This window comes from Hemitrygon akajei, chromosome 4, assembly GCF_048418815.1.
Source record: "Hemitrygon akajei chromosome 4, sHemAka1.3, whole genome shotgun sequence".
Taxonomy (NCBI): domain Eukaryota; kingdom Metazoa; phylum Chordata; class Chondrichthyes; order Myliobatiformes; family Dasyatidae; genus Hemitrygon; species Hemitrygon akajei.
Genome location: NC_133127.1, coordinates 139,083,434 through 139,107,209, shown reverse-complemented (window position 1 = coordinate 139,107,209; position 23,776 = coordinate 139,083,434). Strand labels below are relative to the sequence as shown.

At 42.7% G+C, this 23,776-nt stretch overlaps 1 protein-coding gene across 2 annotated transcripts in view; it reads left to right on the top strand.

Moving 5' to 3' along the window:
• LOC140726700 (ankyrin repeat domain-containing protein 42-like) overlaps positions 1–23,776 on the top strand; it is a 39,486-nt gene that overhangs the window by 9,077 nt on the left and 6,633 nt on the right. Inside the window, exons 6-11 of one of the 2 annotated variants that reach the window (XM_073043441.1) lie at positions 3,194–3,394; positions 3,665–3,790; positions 8,140–8,245; positions 13,628–13,797; positions 15,190–15,316; positions 20,459–20,600. In XM_073043441.1, the coding sequence (XP_072899542.1) occupies positions 3,194–3,394; positions 3,665–3,790; positions 8,140–8,245; positions 13,628–13,797; positions 15,190–15,316; positions 20,459–20,600 (872 nt within the window). Of the gene's footprint in view, positions 1–3,193; positions 3,395–3,664; positions 3,791–8,139; positions 8,246–13,627; positions 13,798–15,189; positions 15,317–20,458; positions 20,601–23,776 lie in introns of those variants that run through there. The other variant, XM_073043442.1, reaches the window with a different exon arrangement.

The following is a 23,776-nucleotide window of genomic DNA, read 5'->3' as shown; positions in this document are numbered from 1 at the left end:
ATCAACGTAAAAGCAGTTTGAGGTGTGAGAAAGATGGCAGTCAAGGGACCGAGAGCCAGCTTTGAAACAGAGCAGAACAAGGTGTTCATGATGAGAACAGTCCAGCCTTCGTAATGGTCAGGCTGTACAGCATTTGGTAGACCTCCATTAATCTTAACACCTGTGGTATTGAATTCTTAAGTGGCCCACCAGGGCAGTTCAACCAGACAGAGATTTTGCAGTATTAGATTAGTCATATGTACATTAAAACATAAGTGAAATGCATCGTTTGCACAAATAACCAAAACAGTCTGTGGATGTGCTGAGGGCAGCCCGCAAGTGTTGCCATGCTTCCTGTGCCAATATAACATGCCCACAGTGTTACACAGCCAATGTATGAGACAGTCACAGCAACAGCAAAACAAACCCCTTCCTAACCCCCAACCCCATCGGGGACCCCAGGTCTTCATCCTTGGGGCCTGCCGACCCAATTTCCATCCTCGGGGGTCACTGGATTGTAACATCAGGATCTGCTGACCATCCACGTGCCTCCTGACCTGCCGACTGACCTTTGGCTTCTGGACCTGTTCTGCACTGACCTCTGACTCCTGGACCCACTGAACATGGGGGGGGGGGGGTGGTGGTCAGAGACCTTTATCCTTTGGGCCCAATGATGTCTGTCCTTGTCCACGGGGATCGTTGGACCATGTTCAGCACCTGTCACCCTGACCGCCTTTCTCTGCCAGCGGTGTACTTACTCACACATCGTGTGCTGGCATGGCTTTCATCCTGTACATCAGTTTATGGGTTTATAACATTGATATAAGCTGTTTTTGTCACCCAGTAGCCACTGTTTGGATTGCCTGATTACTTCAAACATAACTGGGAGAACTCACTAACACTAAATGAAGGCTGGCAGGGCATTGTGTAATGATCTGCGTGAATCACTGCCAATATTTGCACACAGCGTTGACGGGAGTGTGACACCTGTTACTTTTGGCATTAAACTGTGCTGACATGCCACACCTGCGAAGTAGTGTGTGGGTAGAGCATAGAACATGGGAATCTACACAACATTACAGGCCCTTCGGCCCACAATGTTGTGCCAACCGTGTAACCTACTCTAGAAACTGCCTAGAATTTCCCTAGCACGTAGCCCTCTATTTTTCTAAGCTCCATGTACCTATCTAACAGGCTCGTAAAAAAAAAAAGCTATTGTATCCGCCTCCACCACCGTCGCCAACAGTGCATTCCACACACCTCCCACTCTCTGTGTGGAAAAACTTACCCCTGACATCTCCCCAGTTCCAAGCACCTTAAAACTGTGCCCCCTCGTGTTAGCCATTTCAGCTAAGGGGAAGAAGCCTTTGACTATCCACACGGTCAATGCCCCTTATCATCTTAAACACCTCTAGCAGGTCACCTCTCATCCTCCATCGCTCCAAGGAGAAAAGGCCAAGTTCACTCAATCTGTTCTCATAAGATACACCCTCCAATCCAGGCAACATCCTTGTAAATCTCCTCTGCACTCTCTCTATCATATCCACATCCTTCCTGTAGTGAGGTGACCAGAACTGAACACAATACTCCAAGTGGGGTCTGACCAGGGTCCTATATAGCTGTAACATTGCCTCCCGACTCTTGCACTCAATCCCATGGTTGATGAATGCTAACACATGCCTTCTTAACAACACTGTCCACCTGCGCAGCAGCTTTGAGTGTCCCATGGACACATATCCCAAGATCTCTCAGATTCTCCACACTGTCCAGAATCTTACCATTAATATTATATCCTGTCTTCAAATTTGACCTACCAAAGTGAACCACTTGCACTTATCTGGGATGAACTCCATCTGCCATTTCTCAGCCCAGTTGTGCATCCTATCGGTGTCCCGCTGTAAACTCTGACAGCCCTCCACACTATCCACAACAACCTTTGTGTCATCAGCAAACTTACTAACCCACCCTTCTACTTCTTCATCCAGGTTATTTATAAAAATCACAAAGAGAAGGGGTCCCAGAACAGATCCCTGTAGAACACCACTGGTCACTGAACTCCATGCAGAATATGAACCTTCTACAACCACTCTTTGGGCAAGCCAATTCTGGATCCACAAAGCAAGGTCTCCTTGCATCCCATGCCTCCTTATTTTCTGAAGGAGCCTTGCATGAGGAACCTTATCAGATACCTTACTGAAATCCATATGTACAAACGTTTGTACTGCATCCACTGCTCTACCTTCATCAATGTGTTTTGTTACATCCTCAAAGAATTCAGTCAGACTCATAAGGCATGACCTACCCTTGACAAAGCCATGCTGACTTTCGCTAATCTAATTATGTCTTTCTAAATGCTCATAAATCCTGCACCTCAGGATCTTCAACAACTTGCCCACCACTGAAGTCAGACTCACTGGTCTATAATTTCCTGGATTATCTCTACTCCCTCTCTTGAACAAGGGAACAACATTGGGGGGGGGGGGGAGTGGGAGTGTGTGTGTGTGTGTGTGTGTGTGTGTGTGTGTGTGTGTGTGTGTGTGTGTGTGTGTGTGTCTGTCTGTCTGTCTGTCTGTCTGTCTGTCTGTCTGTCTGTCTACATACGTACGTACATACTGGCACCATGAAGACAAATTCAGTCCTAGCACACAATCTGTCTCTACCTGTTTCCCTTTGATAGGAGATGCAATAGTGGATGGCAGACCAGAAACTAAAACATAACTAGTTAATGATCCCTACAAATGGTGCTGGTCCTTTGTGCTGCTGAACATGCGAGGTTTGAGAGCAAGTGTGTTGAAGTTTAAAATGTCAATGGGGGCACTGGATTTCCTTTGCTTTCCAACTGATACCAGGATGGGCCTACTCTGCAAGTTCACCTTTTTTGGTGAGGAAATGCCTCATTAATGTGGCCCTGTCAGAATTTTAAAAGATGCTATTGTTGAGGTTCAAGCCACTAAAGGCACAAAGAGGAAAAGAACTAAGAATCTGAATTTCATTGTGTAAGGCAGACAGAACTCCTGAGTGACTCACATCAGCTTTCTCAGAAAATCTCTGCCACAACCGATCCAAGTTAAATTTTGCCAAACAAAAACAACTACAGGGTTAAAATACAAAGGATCATTGCACACTTTATTACATACAGAATTGTTTCTACAATAATTTCTATCCAGTCAATAAAGTTATCTAGCTATAATGTATCTTTCTTTGCCTGTTGTAGCTCATCTTGCAGCGATGGAGGGGCATCTGCACTGCTTTAAGTTTCTGATCTGTCAAGGAGTTAGCACGACACATGTGTTGACAGCGAGGAATGACCAAGGTGAAACCCCCAACGACCTTGCAAAGAGGTTCTACAAGGACAACATAGTACAGTACATCGCAGCTGTGGAACACGAGCGGGATCACTCGGACGATGCAGAAAGTATGCAAAGCGAATGATTGATAGTAACAGTAGGCATGTGTTGCACAACGTGAGCAGAGGAAGTGTGTGTTGAGGTACTGGAACAGTGGGCGAGAGTTTGGGGATGCAGGAGCAGCTGAAGTGTGTGGATGGCTTGAGAAGGAGGAAAGTGTATGTTCTTCAGAGGAAAAAAAATCCAAACGGTAGTTGCTAAGTGGGGAAGGTGATATTTTCTGTAATGTTTAAAATCATGTTTGCAGGTAATCTTTTCCTTTTTGCTACCATTTTCAGATCTTGCATTTCCAGCTCATGTGAGTGCTTTCAAAGGAGATCTCGAGGCTCTGCGACAGCTAGTGGAATCCGGAGTTATTAACATCAATGAGCGAGATGATAAAGGCTCCACCCCCATGCATAAAGGTCAGCTTCCATCCTTTGTCCAACAATGTGATTTGTCAATAAAAATCGTTTTGGTCAATTGGTGCTTACTGCACATCATTATCACAGGGCTTTTAGTTCTGCAACCTTTATTTTGGTGCTGATTGGTGAAGGTACAAGCCTTCCAAAATACTAAACTGATCGAGAAAGTCTATTCGGCTAAAATTTGCCCACCGTTCAACAAAGTTGTCACCGAAGTAATTTGAAGGCAGCTGAGGTTGGCTGAAGTGAAAATTTTTACATGATTCTGAATGTGTGCTCTTTGAGCTTTGGGGATGTTGCTGAGGCAGAAATAATTTTGGGAGCAAGATGAAAATGATCGAAACATTACTTTGCAAACTTATTCATTTTAATTTTATCCTTTGTATCAAATAATACATGATTATTGCAGGAAGGTGCTGCTGAGATAAAAGAACAGTGTAAGTACTGAATAGAGGGGTAGGCAAAGGGGTCTGAGCAGCCCATCACATTCTCTCTCTTGTATTAGTCATTATTTTTAAGATACTAGATCATTTTTAAATTCACCTGTGGCCTAGTCATTTTCCATATCTGTAGGTATTCTAACCCTATAGACCTCCAAAGACATACATGTCTTCCTAATTTTGCGTATCACTAAATTTAATCGGTCAGCAAGTTATATTTATTAAGGCATCGTGCTTGGGTATTCCCTCTCTAAGTTCTCTTTTATAGCTTTTAAGATGTTTCCTAAAAGATATAAACAGCATAATTGATGTGAACAGGAGCATGTGCCCTACCATCCCTTCTGAAGCTAATGACCAGCTCTTTTATTTTGCTGCTATTGATGCTGTTGTCATGACACCATGTCAGTAGACTGTCTGTCTGCTTCCTGTACTCCAACTCATCGTTATTTGAGATATGTCTACTATGGAGGCATTACCTGAAAGTAGTACATAAAGTTAAATCCAGTCACGAGTGGGAAGCTGAGGGCACAGCATTCTGGGATGCCGGTGCTGAAAATAATCATGGTGGAGGTGTTACTGCCTATCCTCACTAATTACCGTCTGTTGGTCAGGAAGTCAAAGGTCCATTTGAAAAGGGAAACATTGAGTCCCAGGTCTAGGAGTTTGGAAACAAGTTTGCTTGGAATTATTGAACTGAAGGTGGAGCTGTAGTTAATAAACAGTCCAGATGCACCAAAGATGAGTGTGGGGTGCAGGAGGTGGCATCTGCTGTAGACCTGTTTCAGTATTAGTTGAAATGCAATGGGTTGTGGCTCAGAGTTCACAGTAAATTTATTTTCAAGGTACATATATGTCACCATATACTGCCCTGAGATTTATTTTCTTGCCGGCATTTGCAGTAGAACAAAGAAATGCAATAAAATCAGTGAAAAATTACACTCAAACGCCGACAAACACCCAATGTGCCAGAGGGCAAACTGTGAAAATAAAAAAGAATAATAAAAAAGTAAATAATACAGAGAATGTGAGTTGTAGAGTCCTTGAACATGGGTTGTGGAAGCAATTCATTGTTGAGGTGAATGAAGTTATCCACACTGGTTCAGGACTTATTGGCTGAAGGGCAATAACTGTTCCTGAACCTGGTGGTGTGGGACTTAAGGCCCCTGTACCTCCTTCCCAATGGCAGCAGCGAGAAGAGAGCATGACCTTGATGGTGGGGGTCTGGGAGGTTGCAGTTAAGGCATGTCATGACCAGCTTCTTGAAGCATAATATGATGGTGGGTGTAAGAGCCGATAGGTGGTAGCAATTATCTTGTTTTTTTAGTTGTCTTCTTAAAGCAGGTGGGAACCTCAGATCGAAGCAAGGAGAGGTTAGAAATATCCCTAAATACCCTTGCCAGCTGATCTGCGTAGATTCTAAGGACACAGTCAGAGATAGGGTATGTGTCATGGTTGGAGCTCTGGAGGTGGGATCCAAGAAGCAAGAATTTACCATTTCAACAGACATCATCAGCATCTCGCATTCCTTGGATAGAAGTAGTGTAGGTTAATTCTTAATTCTCTGAGATGAATTCTTCCACTATCTTTATAACAGGAGCATTTGGTTCATGTAGTAGAGTAATAACAATTTATATTTTGAAATATTTTTATTTTGATTTTGTTCAATGGAACTGATACAATGATAAAGTAAGAACAAGGTATTTTTAGCACTGCCTGACTAAAATAACTTGCAGGAACTCCATACATTTTATTACCTAACTACATGCTTCACTAATTCTTAAGAGTGATCTTAACAGAAGAAAAGACTTGCTGCTATTTGTTGCTTAAACTATTCTATACTAAATACTGAAGCGAGACGTGTATATTAATGCACAGAGACGTATATTCTTAGTGTGTGGCGTTTCAGGGTATCTGGTAAAAAAGTTGCTTGTTCTAGTAAGAAAATGAAGTATCTAAGGTCTCCTTGCAGTTGCAGAGGACCCACAGGGAAATATTTCAGAGTTTATAATTGTGGGAATAATCTGGATGTTTGTTCCATTTGGATGAACAGACAGACATACATGTTAATGATTGACGTCGATCGAGTTAAATGTGAATTACTTCCCACAGCAGCGTGAATGCTTACTTTCAGGGCTTGTGTGGCTTTTCACAAAAACTTGCTGAGAAATTCCTTCATTGGTATTGTGACCGCTGCAGAAATTAATATGATGCCATAAACATAAAGTAGGTATGCTATCAGAATTAAAAAGTGACTAAGTTATCCTTCAGTTGTACTGACCATTGGTCAACTGGCAACTCAGCAGTATGCATAGTTTTAGCCGCTGAAGCTCGGGAAAGATAGACTGGTCCTGGAGTGGATACTGTACAAATTCACAAGGATAGAGGGTTAAAAGTATCTGGGTTCTAAGTGGGCCACCAGCATTATGACAGTTTATGACTAGCACTCCCTATTGGTTGAAAGATTGAATGTTGGTATGATTGAAGTGGTTAACTAATTTGAAATGGTAGATACAAAAAAATTATTTCTTCCAGTGGGCCCATCAATGACAAGAACTAATTTCTTACGTTAGAACAAAATTACTGAGGAATTAAATCAGGTAACATAATCTCAGATGTAGGGTTACTGAAGATTTAGAATTTAGTCACATAGATGGCTGCAGGTGGTGGGTCAGTTGGAAGGTCCAAGTCTGTTTTAGATATTTCTTATGTGGAATTACTGAGGAACGTGGAATAATGGAGTTAAGGTACAGATCAGCTTTGTCAGATCCAAGCAAAGAGTACAGTTGATGTTTCAGGCCAAGACCCTTCATCAGGACTCATGAAGGTTCTCAGCCCAAAACATTGACTGTACTCTTTTCCATAGATACTACCTGGCATGCTGAGTTCCTCCAGCGTTTTGTGTGTGTTGCTTGGATTTCCACCATCTGCAGATTTTCTTTCGTTTGTCAGCTATGTGACAGAGTAGACTTGAGGGTCTGATGGGCCATTTCTTATTCCTGTACAAATTTGAGTGTGTGAGGGTGTTGTTAGAACAATTCTCTCCTCAGGTAAGTAATAGAAAGTTGAAACAAGCAGTCTATTATTTTTTGGTGCAATCATGTAACCTATCAGCATTCATACTAAACCAGATATAAATTAATTCATTTACAAAATGTACAAAGGAGGAATTTTAATTCCTGGATGAAGATCCAGTTGGATATTTGAGCTGCTGTAGGAGATTTAGTTTTTCCATTTAAGTGAACAGACCTTATTAATATGTATCAGTTATGGATATTCGGAGGCAGTTTGCTGGCTTTAGAATTACTGAGAACATGTGCTGAGAGGGTATCAGCCAGCAGGTTTATCAATAGGGATGGTTAATTAGAAAAGCATGCTGGATGAGGAAGATGGGTAGTGGGGTGGGGTAGAAAAATGTGCCTATTCTGCTAGGCCATACACAGGTAAGGTTTACTACATGACAGGGCCTCTGTGTAAATGGTAGAACCACTCATGGCTGTTCAGTAAATAGTTTAATTGGGGTTATTCCTATTTAGCAGACAGTACCATTTTATTTGCATTTTCATAATATTTTAGCTGGATATTGGGAGGCTTCACAGCTGCATGTGGAAACAGCTGGTTTTTAAAATAATTACCAGGCAGCAAAAGCAACCTTGCAAGTTTTTTGTTTTAAGTTCAACTTCTGTTGGAGTTTCTCCAAAAACTTTGCTGAAAGAGTTTTCATCTGCAGGCTATGAACAATGGGTTTCTTTATTGCTGATTTGAAAACGAATGATGTAATATACAAGAGAAAGCTGCAATAATGAAAGTATCACGAGCAACAAATAATCCTGTAACCAATTGAAATGTTTCTTTTTTCTTATTGGCTGGACTGAAATATTTCTGACTGCCACTTGCAATTCTAATTCTTAGCTGCTGGGCAAGGTCACCTTGGCTGCCTGCAATGGCTTATAGAAATGGGAGGAGACCACCATATTAAAAATGATGCTGGAGAGACACCGCTGGATGTGGCTAAGAGGTAATGAGGACAGAAACTGTACAGACAACAGTAGAGCAAACAATTAATGTTTAGAGTCAGTGACCTTTCCTCAACGTTTAAAAATTCAAAACTTACATCAAAGTTTAAGATGCAGGGGAAGTGCAGAAGGGAGGAAAGAATAAAGGGTAGAAAACAGAAGAAATTAGATGTCAATAAAGGTTCTAAGTCATCCAGGTCATTGTCTATCAAGCAGTAGTAAATCAAGGCAACTGGACTTGCTGTGTTGTCTGTGAGTTGCTCAAAGGTATAGCAATCACATGAGGGTCATTAAGAGTTGTAGAGGTAAAGAGAGGGTCATTAGTCTTATCTTTGCATGATGGAGGTGTGAACTGTTGTGGAAACACCGGGGTGGAGATGTTAGGTCTGCATTGCAAGTCTGATGGGTGGTGTCGTACCCCACTCCTCTGTTCAGGGATGGGTTTTCCAGTTTGACATAGATGGCTTCTTTAACCTCTCTTTCAAACCATCTAAGAAATTAGGTGAAAAATGTTAGTGCAAGCAATGGGAGAAGTAAAAAAACCCACAAAAATTGGGTTAGAGGAGATGTAAATGGCCATAGCAGAATCCTTAGCTGTAGTTGTTGAACTTGGTGTGGAGGATGGATGCCGTAATGTTCCTAAGGTAAGGATCAGGGGTAGTTCCTTCTTTGGAATAGCATAGGATGTGAAGGGGAGGTAAAGTGGTGTAGAGAATTGAAGTTGCAGCAAGTTTTGTTTAACTCTTGTTGGATGAGCATAGATGACCTGCATTTAATTCTCCCTAATTAGAAGAGGCCATATAGTGAGAAACAAATATTATGTAGTAAACAAATACAAATACAAATAATTTGGGAAGTGATCTTCTGGGATCGTTAAGAGTGAGGTACAGTATGAAAAGAGTGACTGTGAGAAGTCTGAATCTGCTCTGCCTCGAGGCAGCAACAGGACGAGCAGCAGCTGTGGCATTGCTGAGAGTGGGTATAAATGGAGCATCGGGTACATTGAGAATGGTCACCTTGGGAATGGCCATGTTATCCAACATGGTTTTGCTGTGGAGGATGAGTAGTGCTCAGGTAAATTTTATTATCTCTTCATATTAAACTGGCAGTGAAGGATCTGGGAGTTAGGGTAGTAGAATATAATTCCTGCACAATGTGAGAGAAGAGGGACATTTCCAATGTCCGTAACGACAATTCCTGACAGAAGTGTATCCAGCTGCAACTTCTGTCTAACAGCAGCAATTGGAGCTGTGGGTGGACTTGCAAATGGAGCATCCATATTGCAGAAGGTATCACAGATGGGATATTTAGTCAGTTTGATTTATTAGTGTGTTGTATTTTATTATGTTCAAAATTTCAAAGGAAATGTGGTATATTGCAGTCTGCTAACATACCGCATTGACGGTAGTTATAGAGCAAGCACAATCTGCTACATAGTTAAAATGGAAATGAGAAAATACACAAATGGTGTGTGGAATTATTTGTTACCACATGAAGCACATTTCAAAATTTTGTCCTGATGAAGGGCCTCAGCCCTATACGTTGACTGTTTATTCATTTCCATAGATGCCATCTGACCTGAGTCCCTCCAGCATTTTGTGTGTGTTGCTTTCAATATTTTTGTTTTACACCAGTATTTTTGCAAATTAATAGAAAAACTTTCACCATGAAAGACAACATTGTAAAAAGTGGCTTGAGTTATATCTGGAAAAATTATACATAATTAAAATTATACATAAGTACTGTCTTTGTAAATGGGATTTCAAATGATTGTAGACCTTAACTCTGAAAATCCATGGTTAATACCGTAAGATTCTAGCATAATGTAAAGAGGGGGATATAGAAATAGTTAAAACTTGTGCTTTCAGGAAACGTTAAGGGAATGGAACCTCTGCTTTACCAAACACAGCCATTTTAAGGGAACAACATGATGCTGAGAATGGAAATGCGTGTGGCTTGTAGCCTTCACTATAACCCATCATATGTTCAGCGGAGACCAAACCTGGCCAGTAGTTATGTAGATGTAGATCCTGGAAACAGGCCCTTTGGCCCACTGAATCTGTGCCAGCCATCAACCATGCATTTACACTAATCCAACCTTAGTTCCTTTTTTTCATTCTGCCCATGTTCTCATCATTTCCCCTCATATTTTACCACTCAGCTTATGCAGTAGGGACAATTTCCCTATCAACCTGCATTCTTTGAGATGCTGAAGGAAACAAGAGCACACAGAGGAAACCCATGCAGCCACAGAGTGGATGTTTAAACTCCACACAGAAAGTACCCAATGTCGGGGTCGAAAGAGTCTCTGCTGCAGCACTATGCTTTCCTCTGCACCCCAACAACACTCTGCCGCCCAGCGGCTGGGGTGTTCATTCAGTAAGACGTTGCTCTGGATCCCAGATGTATTTTTAAATGTATGGCCAAACAGAACAGGGAATGACACCTGGTCTCCAGGGAAACACTCCCCTTTTCTACCTGGAAAAAGCCACTTTCAGGTAGACCTTTCCAGACGCTGACAGTGGCAGGTGCTCATTGCAGACAAGATAATTAAGGGTTGTTATTTTGAACTGGGATTTCTGGCAGGGCCCCAGGTTGTTAGCCTCATGGTGCTTATGCTAAGGTGTGCTGCTAAATGGATTGTTACCCTGGATACAGTCAATGAAAGAAACAGCTGAGGTTACGCACAGGGAATGGGCTGCTCATTAAGCGTGTGTTTTTATGTAAAACAAATAACCATCCCCTTACTGCCAGTCTTCTGATGCAAGTTGAGCCTATGTGGATTTCCCTCTAATATAAAATCCATTTAAAAGCACTCACAGTAAACTTCTTTTGTTCCAGCAACTGTTTTGTGAAATGTAAATTGAATTGATCTGGAGGTAAAAGGAGAATATCCCAAATCCGAACATCTACCTTGTTGGAAAAAAAATTTCTGAATATTTCAGACAGCCAACTGAAATTAGAAACAGATTTTATGGTTCTACTGACCTTAAATCTGTTCTTGGTCCTTATTTTAAAAGTGTGTATCTAATAACAGATTTATGTTGCATTCGGATGTACATTTACTGCAGGTGAAATTCTCTAAAACGCAGGGATTCGTCAGATACTGGAAATCCAGAGCAACACACACAGAATGTTGGAGGAGCTCAGTGGGACAGGCAGCATCTATGGAAATGAATAAACAAATGCCAGGGCATTTCATTAGGACTGGAAGGGGGAAGACAACAGTATATAAGGGTAGGGCTGGAAGAGGGGAAGGAGCACAAGCTAGAAGTGATAGGTGAAGTCAGGTGGGTGGGAAAGGTAAAGGGCTGGAACAGAAGGAAACTGATAGGAGAGGACAGTGAATCACAGAAGAAGGAGGGGCATTAGGGGGCAGCTGAGGAGAGAGGTAAGAGGCCAAAGTGTGGAATAAAAGAAGAGGGAAGGGAGAGGAGAAAAAAAGAAAAGAAAATACCGGAAGGAGAAATCAATATACATGCTATCAGGTGGAAGCTATCCAAATGGAATACGAGGAACGGAGATAGAAATTAAAATGATTGGCCACCAGCAAATTCTGTTTTTTTTTGGAGGATGGAGCAGAGGTGCTCGACAAAGCAGTCCCGCAATTTACAATGGGTCTTACCAATATAGAGGAGGCTGCATCAGGAGTACTGGATACAGTAGACAACACCAACAGATTTTCAGGTGGAGTGTTGCCTCACCTGGAAGGATTGTTTAGGGCCCTCAATGGAGGTGAGGGAGGAGGTGAATGGGCAGGTGCAGTAGGTCTGTCATTTGAAGGGATATGTGCCAGGATGGAGATTAGTGGGGAGAGATGAATGGATAAGGGAATCACAGAGAGAGTGATCCCTGCAGAAAGCTGAGAGTGGGGGGAGGGGTAAGTAAGGCTACGTTTGCTGGTCACCTACCACCACACCAGCCCCCGTGTCCAGCACATAATTCTCCAAACTTCCACCACCTCCAACAGGATCCCACCATCAAGCACATCTTCCTCTCCAATTCCCCCACTTTCTGCTTTCTGCAGGGATCGCTCCCTATGCGACTCCCTTGTCCATTCATTTCCCCTCCCACCCACTGATCACCTCCGGTACTTACCTTTGCAAGCAGAACAAGTGCTACACCTGCCCTAAACCTCCCTCACTACCATCCAGTGCCCTAAACAGTCCTTCCAGGTGAGGTGACACTTCACCTGTGAGTCTGTCGGGGTCATTTTCGGTGCTCCTGGTGTGGCCTCCTGTACATCGGTAAGACTGGCGTAGATTAGGAGACCACTTCACTAAGCATCTGCGCTTTATCCACCAGAACAAGCGGGATCTCCCAGTCGCCACCCATTTTAATTCCACTTCCCATTCCCATTCCGATATGTCCATCCTCCTCCACTGTTGTGTTGAGGCCACACTTGGGTTGGAGGAACAACACCTTGTATTCCGTTTCGGTAGCCTCCAACCTGATGGCATGAACATCAATTTCTCAAACTTCTGTTAATGCCCTCCAACCCCCACCCCCGACTTCTCCATTTCCCATCCCCTTTTCCCTCTCTCACCTCATCTCCTTGCCCGCCCATCACCTCCCTCTGGTGCTCCTTCTCCCTTTTCTTTCTTCCACAGTCTTCTGTCCCTTTCACCAATCAGCTCCCCAGCTCTTTACTTCATCCCTCCCCCTCCAGGTTTCGCCTACCACCTGGTGGTTCTCTATCCTCTCCCCCCACCTTTTAAATCCACTCCTCAGCTTTATTTTCTGCAGTCCTGCTGAAGGATCTTGGCCTAAAACATCGACTGTACTCTTTTCCCATAGATGCTGCCTGGCCTGCTGAGTTCCTCCAGCATTTTGTGTGTATTGCTCGGATTTCAAGCATCTGCAGATTTTCTCTTGCCTGTGGTTTGGTGGTTGGATCCTATTAAAGATGGCGAAAGTTGCAGAGAATGATGTGTTGGATGTGGAGGCTCAGGAGGTGGTAGGTGAGGACAAGGGGAACTCTATCCCTGTTAAGGAGGACTTCTGTAATCCCTGTTTCCTGTACGAATGTTACTGCCTTTTCTCAGTTCCTTTGTCTCCACCTCATCCTGGGAACAGATTCAGCAAAGACGAGGGAACTGAGAAAAGGAGTAGCACTTTTTTTCAGGAAAAAAATGGGAAAAGGTATAGTTAAGATATCCATGGGAATCAGTAGGTTATAACAGATGCTAGTCAATCAGAGATGGAGACAGAGAGATCGAGAAAGGGGTAAGAGATGTCAGAGATGGACCTAGAGAATTTAAAGGGAGGGTGGAAGTTGGAGGCAAAGTTGATAAATTTGGCGAGCTTAGCATGGCACATGAAATTCACTCCTGTCTACTGGGGCCAGTTCAGCACAAACTAACCATTTAACTTGAACATTGTAGATTTTCCCAACTGGCTGCTGTTAAACTCTTGGGAGGAGGCATAGACGATGTCTCAGATGAAGAGCTGAATAAAGACAATCCCAGTTTCTTTGACCAACATGGTAGTGAGAGGAGTACGGATAATCAAGACAGCATTAACCACTGTCCTTCTCAGAGAAGGGAAGCTCGAAGTAAGTTTGTGTGTTTTGTATTAAGCAGTGGATAAATCTGCACAGTGCATGGCAACAAGAACAGAAGGAGATACAGTTCTGCACAGATTGTTGTTCTCCAAGTTCTGTGGAGGAGGTAGACAGTAGCTAAAATGAGTGTTAAACAGGGAGAAAATAAAAAAAAGTGTATAAGCAGTTTTGCCCAACTTTGTAACAAAGACCACAAAATACTTTCTGCAGGTTATATATCCTCCTCTACCTTCTTCTCATACCCACTTCTTGTCTTAGATCCTGAAATAGCTCCAGCAAGATCCAGTTTAACTCTCCACAGAGCAAACACCCAGGTGATGAGGACCCTGATTATTTTTACTCATTCCTGCGACTTGGACATCACCATCAAGCTTAGCATTGAGTTCCCATCTCTAGTTGCCCTGGAGTAACTTGTTAGGCGACTTCAGAATGAATTTAAGAGTCACCCACTTTGGTCTGAAGATTTGAATCATATACTGAAGTGGGTGAACAAAATCAGTTGCTCTGACAGCAACTTCATGGTCCCAGTTTTCATCTTAATTTTCTCCTTCAAGACCTGTTTAATTAACTGAATTTAAACTTCCAAACTATCATGAGATTTGAGTTCTTTCAGTTAGCATCTTCTGTCCATGTTTGTGGGTACTGGTGCGGTTAATTCAATGCTATTTTAATGTAACACAAGAGCGTTGAATTGACTGTCAACATGATGCACATCCCTGTTTTGGTTCAAGCAGAAGAAACATGAGAAGAGCAGTAAAACAGCATCACACAATACACAGTGGCACTAATGAACTCCTCACTGTGCCATTTCTTTCCTGTACTGAGAAATCCCAATAGCGAAAATAAAGTTTATAAGGGTCAGACACTTGAGCGCTGGGTGGAAGGTGCTGATGCTTTTTTGCTGGTGGGGGTGGTGGATCATTGCCCTGCTGTTGTTTCTGCATGGGGAGGGGGCTGTGGGGTTCTAACATCTTAACTCATTCATTCTTTGGGGCACTCCTTTGTTTTCCTGGATGTTTGTGGAGAAAAGGAATTTCAGGATGTATATTGTATACGTTTCTCTGACATTAAATATACCTATTGAAACAGATCCTTAGTAGAATACACTGAAAATGTGCCACATTAATGTATGTTTTTTGAGCTTTGCCATTAGAATCTGGCTCTGTTATCTTTTAATAGAAATTAATTTTGGTAGCTGAGTGTAATATGTAGCCTTCAATATATTATATTTGAAGTGCTAAAAGCACAGGATGAAATCTATTTATTTTTCTTAAATATTTTAAGCTCTATTTCCAATGTCGTCCCATTTTATATTCCTGCAGTAAAACACTCTAGAAAAATATTGTTCTTTCTAATAATCAATAACTCATGTTTATAATGCAGTGAGGGCATACAAGAAGATTGAGAAATTTGAGCAGTTATTGCAAATCGCCAAAAGTAACTACAAGCAACTTGGAGGTATGCTGGAAGAGGATCAGCTCCAACAAAAGGAAAAGAAAGAAGCTGAAAGGTACTTGTGTTAGTATTAATATTTGAACTGCCACTGTCAGTGGATAATGTCACTCAGTATCAGTACCAGAAAGCTATGCTGGATCTGAATTGCCTAATTAAATTACTATTTGGAAAATTTAATACTGGTTGAGCAACCCTTATTTGAAATGCTTGGGGCAGGAAATTTTTCAGATTTTGGTATATTTGTATCTGTAATGAGATACCGTGGGGATGGGACCCAAGTCTTAGCACAACATCCATTTTCATTACATATACAGCATATACGTGCATTCTGAAGGTACTTTTATATAATTGAAACCCGTTGGTTTCCTTGGCTGCGTAAGTCTAAGGAAGACAACCTCCGGCATTGGTGCCACAAAATAACAGACAGTACACTGCATACTATTAAAAGATTATATTTATGAATCTTAATTTGACTAAATGGTTAGTAAAGAAAAGAACCAAAAAAAAGGCCCATTTTAATGAAACAGTGAAATAGATTCTCCCTGATTCTCAGTCGATCTTGCCCCTGACTTCGTTAAATCATGGTCCAGCTCCAGGTTGAATCCTACAACCTCTTCTGTGTCTACCCTCTTCATCTCCTCTCAAACAAAAGCCCCAAGCCCAGTCTTGGTATCCCCTCACCAGAGAAACCTCCCCTTAACCCGACCATCCTAACTGGATGGCACACGTTTCTCCTCATCCCTTATCTTCAACAATAACCAGACAAGCTGAAAACAGAACAGACTGCTCTTACAGAGCTGCTAAATGAAATACATACAGCATAACAGTAAACATATGGACCAGGGCATTACATAATATTTTAAATAATTTTGTGCATGAAGCAGTAATGTGTACATTGAACCATCAGAAAGGTAAGCTATCACTACCTCGGCTGCCCAGGTGGACATCAGTGGCTGTTTGGCATCACCGTCATTCCTGGTACGAAATTTATGTGCTACTGGTGAACGGTCTTTGGCTTGCACTTGTCCAGCACACATATGTACTGATGCAGCTGTACAGCATGTCAGATTTATCAGCAATGATCGTGGCAAACCTATCAATGAATTTCCCTGCTGCTTCATGATCAGCATACGCTTTATCACCACAAATATTTAAAAAATTAATGCTGTGCTTTCTCCTAAATTTCTGCAGCAGCCTGCTTAATATTCACAATTACATTCAATTTCAGTTCATCATGATAGATCTTTGCCTGTTTCATGATCAGCATACTGTTAAGCAGCTTATGTTCACTCCAATGCTGATGAAACCACTTTTTCAATACACGATTGAGAGCTTCACTTTTCGCTTTATGCAGTGTTCTTCTATTTTCCCCTTGAGTTTTGTTCTTTGCATATGTGAGGTCACTTCTCAGAACTTCCCAGTGCCTTGTGGAATTTTCCACTTGTGACACTATGACAGTGCTCAAAAAGACTTCAGATTTTGTAGGTTTTTGGATTTTGGAAAACCTGCAGTGAGGTTTTCTGTCCACAGAATCTAACCAGAAGTACTGTAGATCTTAAGCAATAATTGAGTTAATGATTATTCTGGAAAGAATGAAACCTTTGTTTTAGGATTTTTAGAAACAAAGTGTCAGCTACTGTTATTTTGGCAACAGACAATTGTAATTTACTAGATTAATTTTAAACCAAAATACGAGAGGTGATTGATAAGTTTGTGGCCTAAGGTAGAAGGAGTCAATTTTAGAAAACCTAGCACATTTATTTTTCAGCATAGACCCCTCCTATATTTACACACTTAGTCCAGCGGTCGTGGAGCATACGGATCCCTTCTTTGTAGAAGTGGTCCACAGCATTCTTGCATTATGAATTTATACTTAAGTGAATTCAATTTAGCATTTTAAATAGTATGGGATTATCTGATGACTAACGTAGTTCTGTCCAACAGAAATGTGATAATAATGTTTCCCAGCCTCTTTACACAGCAGTGATTTGTAGCACTGCCAAATGACACTAACTGGGTCCAGTTTCCGCTAAAGCACTTTTTAAACACGTTAATGACTAAATGATCTGTCTTTAACTAAAAAGATGTTGATTGGGACAATTAAGTCTTCCACAAAGTGAGATCATATTGTACCAGAGGGTCCACACTGTCATACCTTAAGCACTTAGGCCACGTCAAATGTTAGTTTAGGTTACTTTGAAGAACAGAGGCACCATTTCCACACATTACGATACGAGGGGTGATTGATAAGTTCGTGGCCTCGGGTAGAAGGAGTCAATTTTAGAAAACCTAGCACATTTATTTTTCCTACATTTACACACTTAGTCCAGCAGTCGTGGAGCATACAGATCCCTTCTTTGTAGAAGTCGGTGTTTAGAACCTTCAGATTTGGTCCATGGCATGGGGTGATTGATAAGTTTGTGGCCTACGGTAGAAGGAGATGAGTTATTAACTTCAAACTTTCTGCAATGTCACTCAGAGTTGAACTGCATGTGTACGTAATGAGAGCGTCTTGGACCTCCAGGTGGTCCATAGCAGGGGTGATTGATAAGTTAATGGCCTAAGGTGGAGGGAGATGAGTCATACAGCTCTCGTTACATGCACATGCAGTTCAACTCTTTGAGTGAAAATGCAGAAAGTTTAAAGTTAATAACTCATCTCCTTCTACCGTAGGCCACAAACTTATCAATCACCCCATGCCATGGACCAAATCTGAAGGTTCTAAACACCGACTTCTACAAAGAAGGGATCTGTATGCTCCACGACTGCTGGACTAAGTGTGTAAATGTAGGAAAAATAAATGTGCTAGGTTTTCTAAAATTGACTCCTTCTACCCGAGGCCACGAACTTATCAATCACCCCTCGTATCGTAATGTGTGGAAATGGTGCCTCTGTTCTTCAAAGTAACCTAAACTAACATTTGACGTGGCCTAAGTGCTTAAGGTATGACAGTGTGGACCCTCTGGTACAATATGATCTCACTTTGTGGAAGACTTAATTGTCCCAATCAACATCTTTTTAGTTAAAGACAGATCATTTAGTCATTAACGTGTTTAAAAAGTGCTTTAGCGGAAACTGGACCCAGTTAGTGTCATTTGGCAGTGCTACAAATCACTGCTGTGTAAAGAGGCTGGGAAACATTATTATCACATTTCTGTTGGACAGAACTACGTTAGTCATCAGATAATCCCATACTATTTAAAATGCTAAATTGAATTCACTTAAGTATAAATTCATAATGCAAGAATGCTGTTCTTAGGGTTATGGGAAGATTACAATCTAGCCCTGTTTTCAAAACAAGGTTCATTTTGATGTTTTCTTAGAGTGAGCAATTAAACTGATTTATGACCTCTTTTATAAACCTACCAATTCCCACGGCTGTCTTGACTGTAGCTCTTTCCACACTGTCTCCTGTGAAAATGCTATTCCCTTTTCTCAGTTCCTTTGTCTCCGCTGCATTGTTCTCGGGATTCGGCTTTGCATTCCAGATCATCAGAGATGACCGCTTCCTTCAAAGAATGGTGTTTCCCTTCCTCCACTATTGATACTGCCCTCACCCATATCTCCTCCGTTCCCTGCACGTCCACGCTCACCCCATCTTCCCTCTGCCTTAACAGTGATAGAGGTCCTCTTGTTCTTACCTACCACCCCATGAGCCTCAGCATTCACCACGTCACCCTCCGCCATAACCAAAGGGATCCAACCACCAAACATCACCTTTACCTGCCCTCCCCCAACATTCCACAGGGATCGCTCCCTCCACGATTCCCTTGTCCATTCACCCTTCCCCACTAATCTCCCTAGCAGCACTTATCCCTGCAAGTGGCCCAAGTACTACACCTGCCAAGTCACCTCCTCCCTCACCTCCGTTCAGGGCCCAAAACGGTCCTTCCAGGTGAGTCAGAACTTCCCTTGCGAGTCTGCTAGGGTCATCAGTTGCATCCTGCACTCCCGCTGCTGCTTCCTCTACATTGGTGAGACCTATCGTAAATTGGGGGGGGCTGCTTCACTGAGCACCTCCTCTCCACCTGCCAAAGGCAGAATTTCCTGGTGGCAAAGCATTCTAATTCCGATTCCCATTCTTGTTTCGACATGTTGGTCCATGGCTTCCTCATGTGCCAAGATGAGGCCATCCTCTGGGTGGGTAGCATCCAACCGGATGGCATGAATATTGATTTGTGCTTCCAGTGAATATTTCCCTCCTCCCTTCTTCTATTCTGCTCTCTGGCTTCTTATCTCTTCTCATATGGCTATCACCTCTCCCTGGGTCTACTCTTTCTCCTACTCCTATGGTCCACACTCCTATTGGATTCCTTACACTCCAGCCCTTGACCCCTCCTATCCACCTGGATTCACCTCTCACCTTTGTGTTTCACCCCCCCCCCCCCCTCAACCTCAGCCCAAAACATCAACTTTTGTGTGTGTTGCTTTGGACTTCCAGTATCTGCAGACTTTCTCTAACTTCCGTTATTGCCCCTTCTCCCCTTCTTACACCATCCCTGATTTATTTCTCCCCCTCCTTTTTTTTCTCTTTCTGCCCATCACTCCTTGCCTGTTCTCCATCTCCCTCTTGTGCTCCCCTCCTCCTTTCTTTCTCCCTAGGTCTCCCATCCCATGATCCTTTCCCTTCTCCAGCTCTGTATCACTTTTGCCAATCACCTTTCCAGCTCTTAGCTTCACCTCACCCCCTCCGGTCTTTTCCTATCATTTTGGATTTCCCCCTCCCCCTCCTACTTTCAAATCTCTTACAATCTTTCAGTTAGTCCTGACGAAAGGTCTCAGCCCAAAATGTCGACAGTGCTTCTTCCTATAGATGCTGCCTGGCCTGCTGCATTCCACCAGCATTTTGTGTGTGATCTGCAGACTTTCTTGTGTTTGTAATCTATGACCAGTTGTAGTTGGGGTCTTGGATTTGAGATTCGTCCACACTTCCCATTCTTCCTGTCATCATTTTCCTCTACAAGGCACGGATGTTTTGTGCTGTGTTAGATGACATCAATAAGGAAAATCAGTCAGGCCTTCTGCCCACGATTGCACAGCGACACTTGCTTAGAGTTTACAGTTCACACGGTTGTTGTGGGCTTTTCAGCAGAGTTACTTCTCCCGTAACTCTAAGGATGTGCCAGAACACACTCCCGGATGTTGGGTGTGGAGCAGCACTTTAAATGGTGTGTTGGTGTAACTTGCCTTTGTCCAGGCTACTGCAGGAACTGCGGGCACAACTGGAGTATGAACGTCTACGACGCGAGAAGTTGGAGTATCAACTTGACGACTGCCACACTGAAATCTGTCATTTGAATCGATGTTTGGAGAAGATGAAGATTGCCAGCAGTTCTGTGGTGAGTGGGTTGATTGACTCATCATGATTGAAGAATCCTGGATTTTCGATTTTTGGCAAAGTACATTTAATTTTAGCAGTGAACCCAGGGAATATTCTACAATCACTCTCATCTCTTCTCTAGCACTCAGTACTTCCATTCACTTCTGAACTGAGGCTGTCATGAGACAGGGAGGCAAGTGGTTTAGGCAGAACCTAAGCCAACAGAGGAACTGAGAAGGAAAAGATTGCAGGTCTTGGAAATCTGAAATCAAAAGCAGAAAATGCTGGGGATGCTCAGCAAGTTGGGCACCATCTGTAGGGAGGGTGGAGGAATGGGAGGGAGGGGGAAGGGAGAGGGACAGTTTACGTTTCAGGTTGATGACCATTTGAACTGGAAATGCAACTAAACACCCACATTTTAAGGAGCAGAGAGAGCAAAGGGAGCTGCAGTGCTCTGCTTTTCACAACTCAAGCATGTTCTTGTGATCCCCCCCCCCCCCTTTATTTTAGGCAGATTAGTTATGGAGGTGATGAAAAACATTTCTGTCACCTGGACAAAGTTGTCATCCAAGTTGTATGCTTGGGTTCATCGTGAATGATAATGGTTTTGTTACTTTCTTCCTGCTGTTACCTTGTTCATTTCCATTCTCACCAGATGTGTAAGAACTTCATAATATAGTCATGAGAATTTGTATCATAGAGACTATTTAACTCCTATATCCATGTTGGTCAAAAGAGCTCTTCAGCCTAACAAGTTGGCCTGTAGCCTTTTCATTCCAACACAGGAAGTACACTTTCAAATACTTTCTAATGCAGTATGTTCTTTTTCCTCTACCACCCTTTTAGGCAGCAAGTTCCAGATAACCTTCACTTATGGGTGAAATACCTTCTCAACGTGTCTCTGTTCTCTGAGCCAAAGCCTGGAACTGCTGACATTGTCTGCTTAGTGTAAGCAGATTCAGATTTGTATATCTCATGTATATTGAAACATACACTGAAATGTGACATTTGTGTTAACAACCAAAACACCCAAGGATGTACTGGGGCAGCCCCACTTTGTCCCAAAAGCGATCCCTATGAACAAAAAAAGAAACCACCTAAGACTGAGCTGTGACCATGATGGAGACTGCAGCTTTCACCATCTCTGATCCTCCCCATTCACTTTAACCAGGTGCCTTATAATTTGACACAACTTAATCTCTCCTCAGCCTCCTCATTTTAGAGAAAGCAACCTTAGACTAAGTAAATATTTGTCGCTATAATATTTCAGACTGATAACATCTTTGAAAATCTCTGTACTTTTTCCAGTGCTGATTTTCCTCTCTATATTCTTTTCCAAAAGTATACTTCATGTTTTTATCCATAAAATCTATAATGATACCCCTGGGGCATGTCTACACCGATAATTCAATAGGTTCACTGACAAAATGTCAATGTCCCTAATGCTTCATCCCCAACCCTCCCATCAGTGAAAAGTGTGAAGCGCTGTTGCACTGGGTATAGCCTCTCACTTCCCATGGAGATATCGAGTTATAAAGCATGGTGGGCCTTCATCCCTCTGAGTCAGTACCAACAGTGAAGCTCCGATTTTATATCAATTCTACATTTAATTTTTCTCCACACATTCCCAAAGGCTCCCCAAATTCTGGGGCTATTTACAGTGAACAGTCTGCATGGCTTTAGGATGTGGGAGGAAAATGAAGCAGCAGGAAGAAACCCACACTGACACAGGGAGAAAGTGTAAACTCCATACCAATGGCTGCAGGTCTGGATGGAACTCTGGTCACTGGAACTGCTTCACCACTGGTGCCACTGTTTTCTCACAGAGATATTTTTCAGGGAATGGCGGTGTGCCGTGGTCTAGCAGATTGAAATTTTCAGTGGCCCATCCCTTTCAACACTGAGCACGAGTCAAATTTGGTACATTGTGACACTTTTCCTGGCCTTCAGCCCATCTGGATGCAGCCTCACACACAAGTGGCCACCAAAATGAGGGCTGAGTTTGGTAAGCTTCTTCCCTCTTTCTCTGGAGGTATGTACCCTACCTACCTACAGAAAAGATACATTTTGGATCGCCAGATGAAATGGAGGATAGCTTGGATGAATGCCGTGCTGCAGGAGTGGGGTTTGGGCCTCACCTGTGCCATGTGCAGCAACACTGACAGCACCTTACTCCTGATAATCAAGTTCCTCCTAGCATCCTGCCTCCAACACATTCCAAACTTTTGTTTCACCTTGATTATCTGCTCCAGCTAATTCTTGCTGCATGTCCCAACTCCTCCAAGCTGACTTCCCAGCACCCACAGGTAATCAAAGAGCTGGGCCTGCTGTGAAGGGACGTGGCCTCACTCAAGTTATGATTGACTCTGATTCACTGAGGCTGCTTCAAGCTGGACACATATACCAACCATCTGTGGACCCACCATGCTCTCAGCAAAATGCAGTGCTGTCGTCCGTGTGCAGGGAGGATTTGACTAAAGTGGACCTGCAACCAGGAATTGTCACTCCGCTTATTTTCATGTCTTTCTCACGATAACACATAATTTTAAAAAAACACAAGCCTTGTTTGATTCCAAATTTGATTGGTAAGCTCCCTGCTTCTCACCTCTTTTAGATCTTATAATCCACCAGTACAATGGCTGTGCTACACCTACAGTATGTAATACTATGCTTTTCCATGCCTACATAGCACTGATCCTTTTCCACAGCACTCATGGAAATAGTGGTTAGTGAATCTATTGTCTCTTTCCTTGCTTGATATATGTTTCATCTGGGGCTGGTAACTTATTTACTTCCAAGATGCTGTTTACCTCACAATCTACTTTGATACCACAAATCTGCCCATTGTCTCTGCCTGCTCCTGCCCCACTGAACTCGTCTGCATACCTCGATGTAGGTGGTTCGCCCCTTCCTGCCAACATCTATGACACTTAACATGCTCTTGATCTCCTCAAAAACTTTCAATTCCCTGGAACTGACCACTTCATCTTCACCATGGATGTCCAGTCCCTATACATTTCTATCCCTATCAAGTAAGCTTTAAAGCTTTCCACTTCTTTCTCAACTAAAGAACAAGCCAGTTCCACTCCAACACCACCCTCTGCCATCTAGCAGAAATGGTCCTCCCTCTGAATGATTTCTCCTTGGGCATCTCCAGCTTTCTCCAAACTCAAGATGTATCCGCGGGCATTTCTT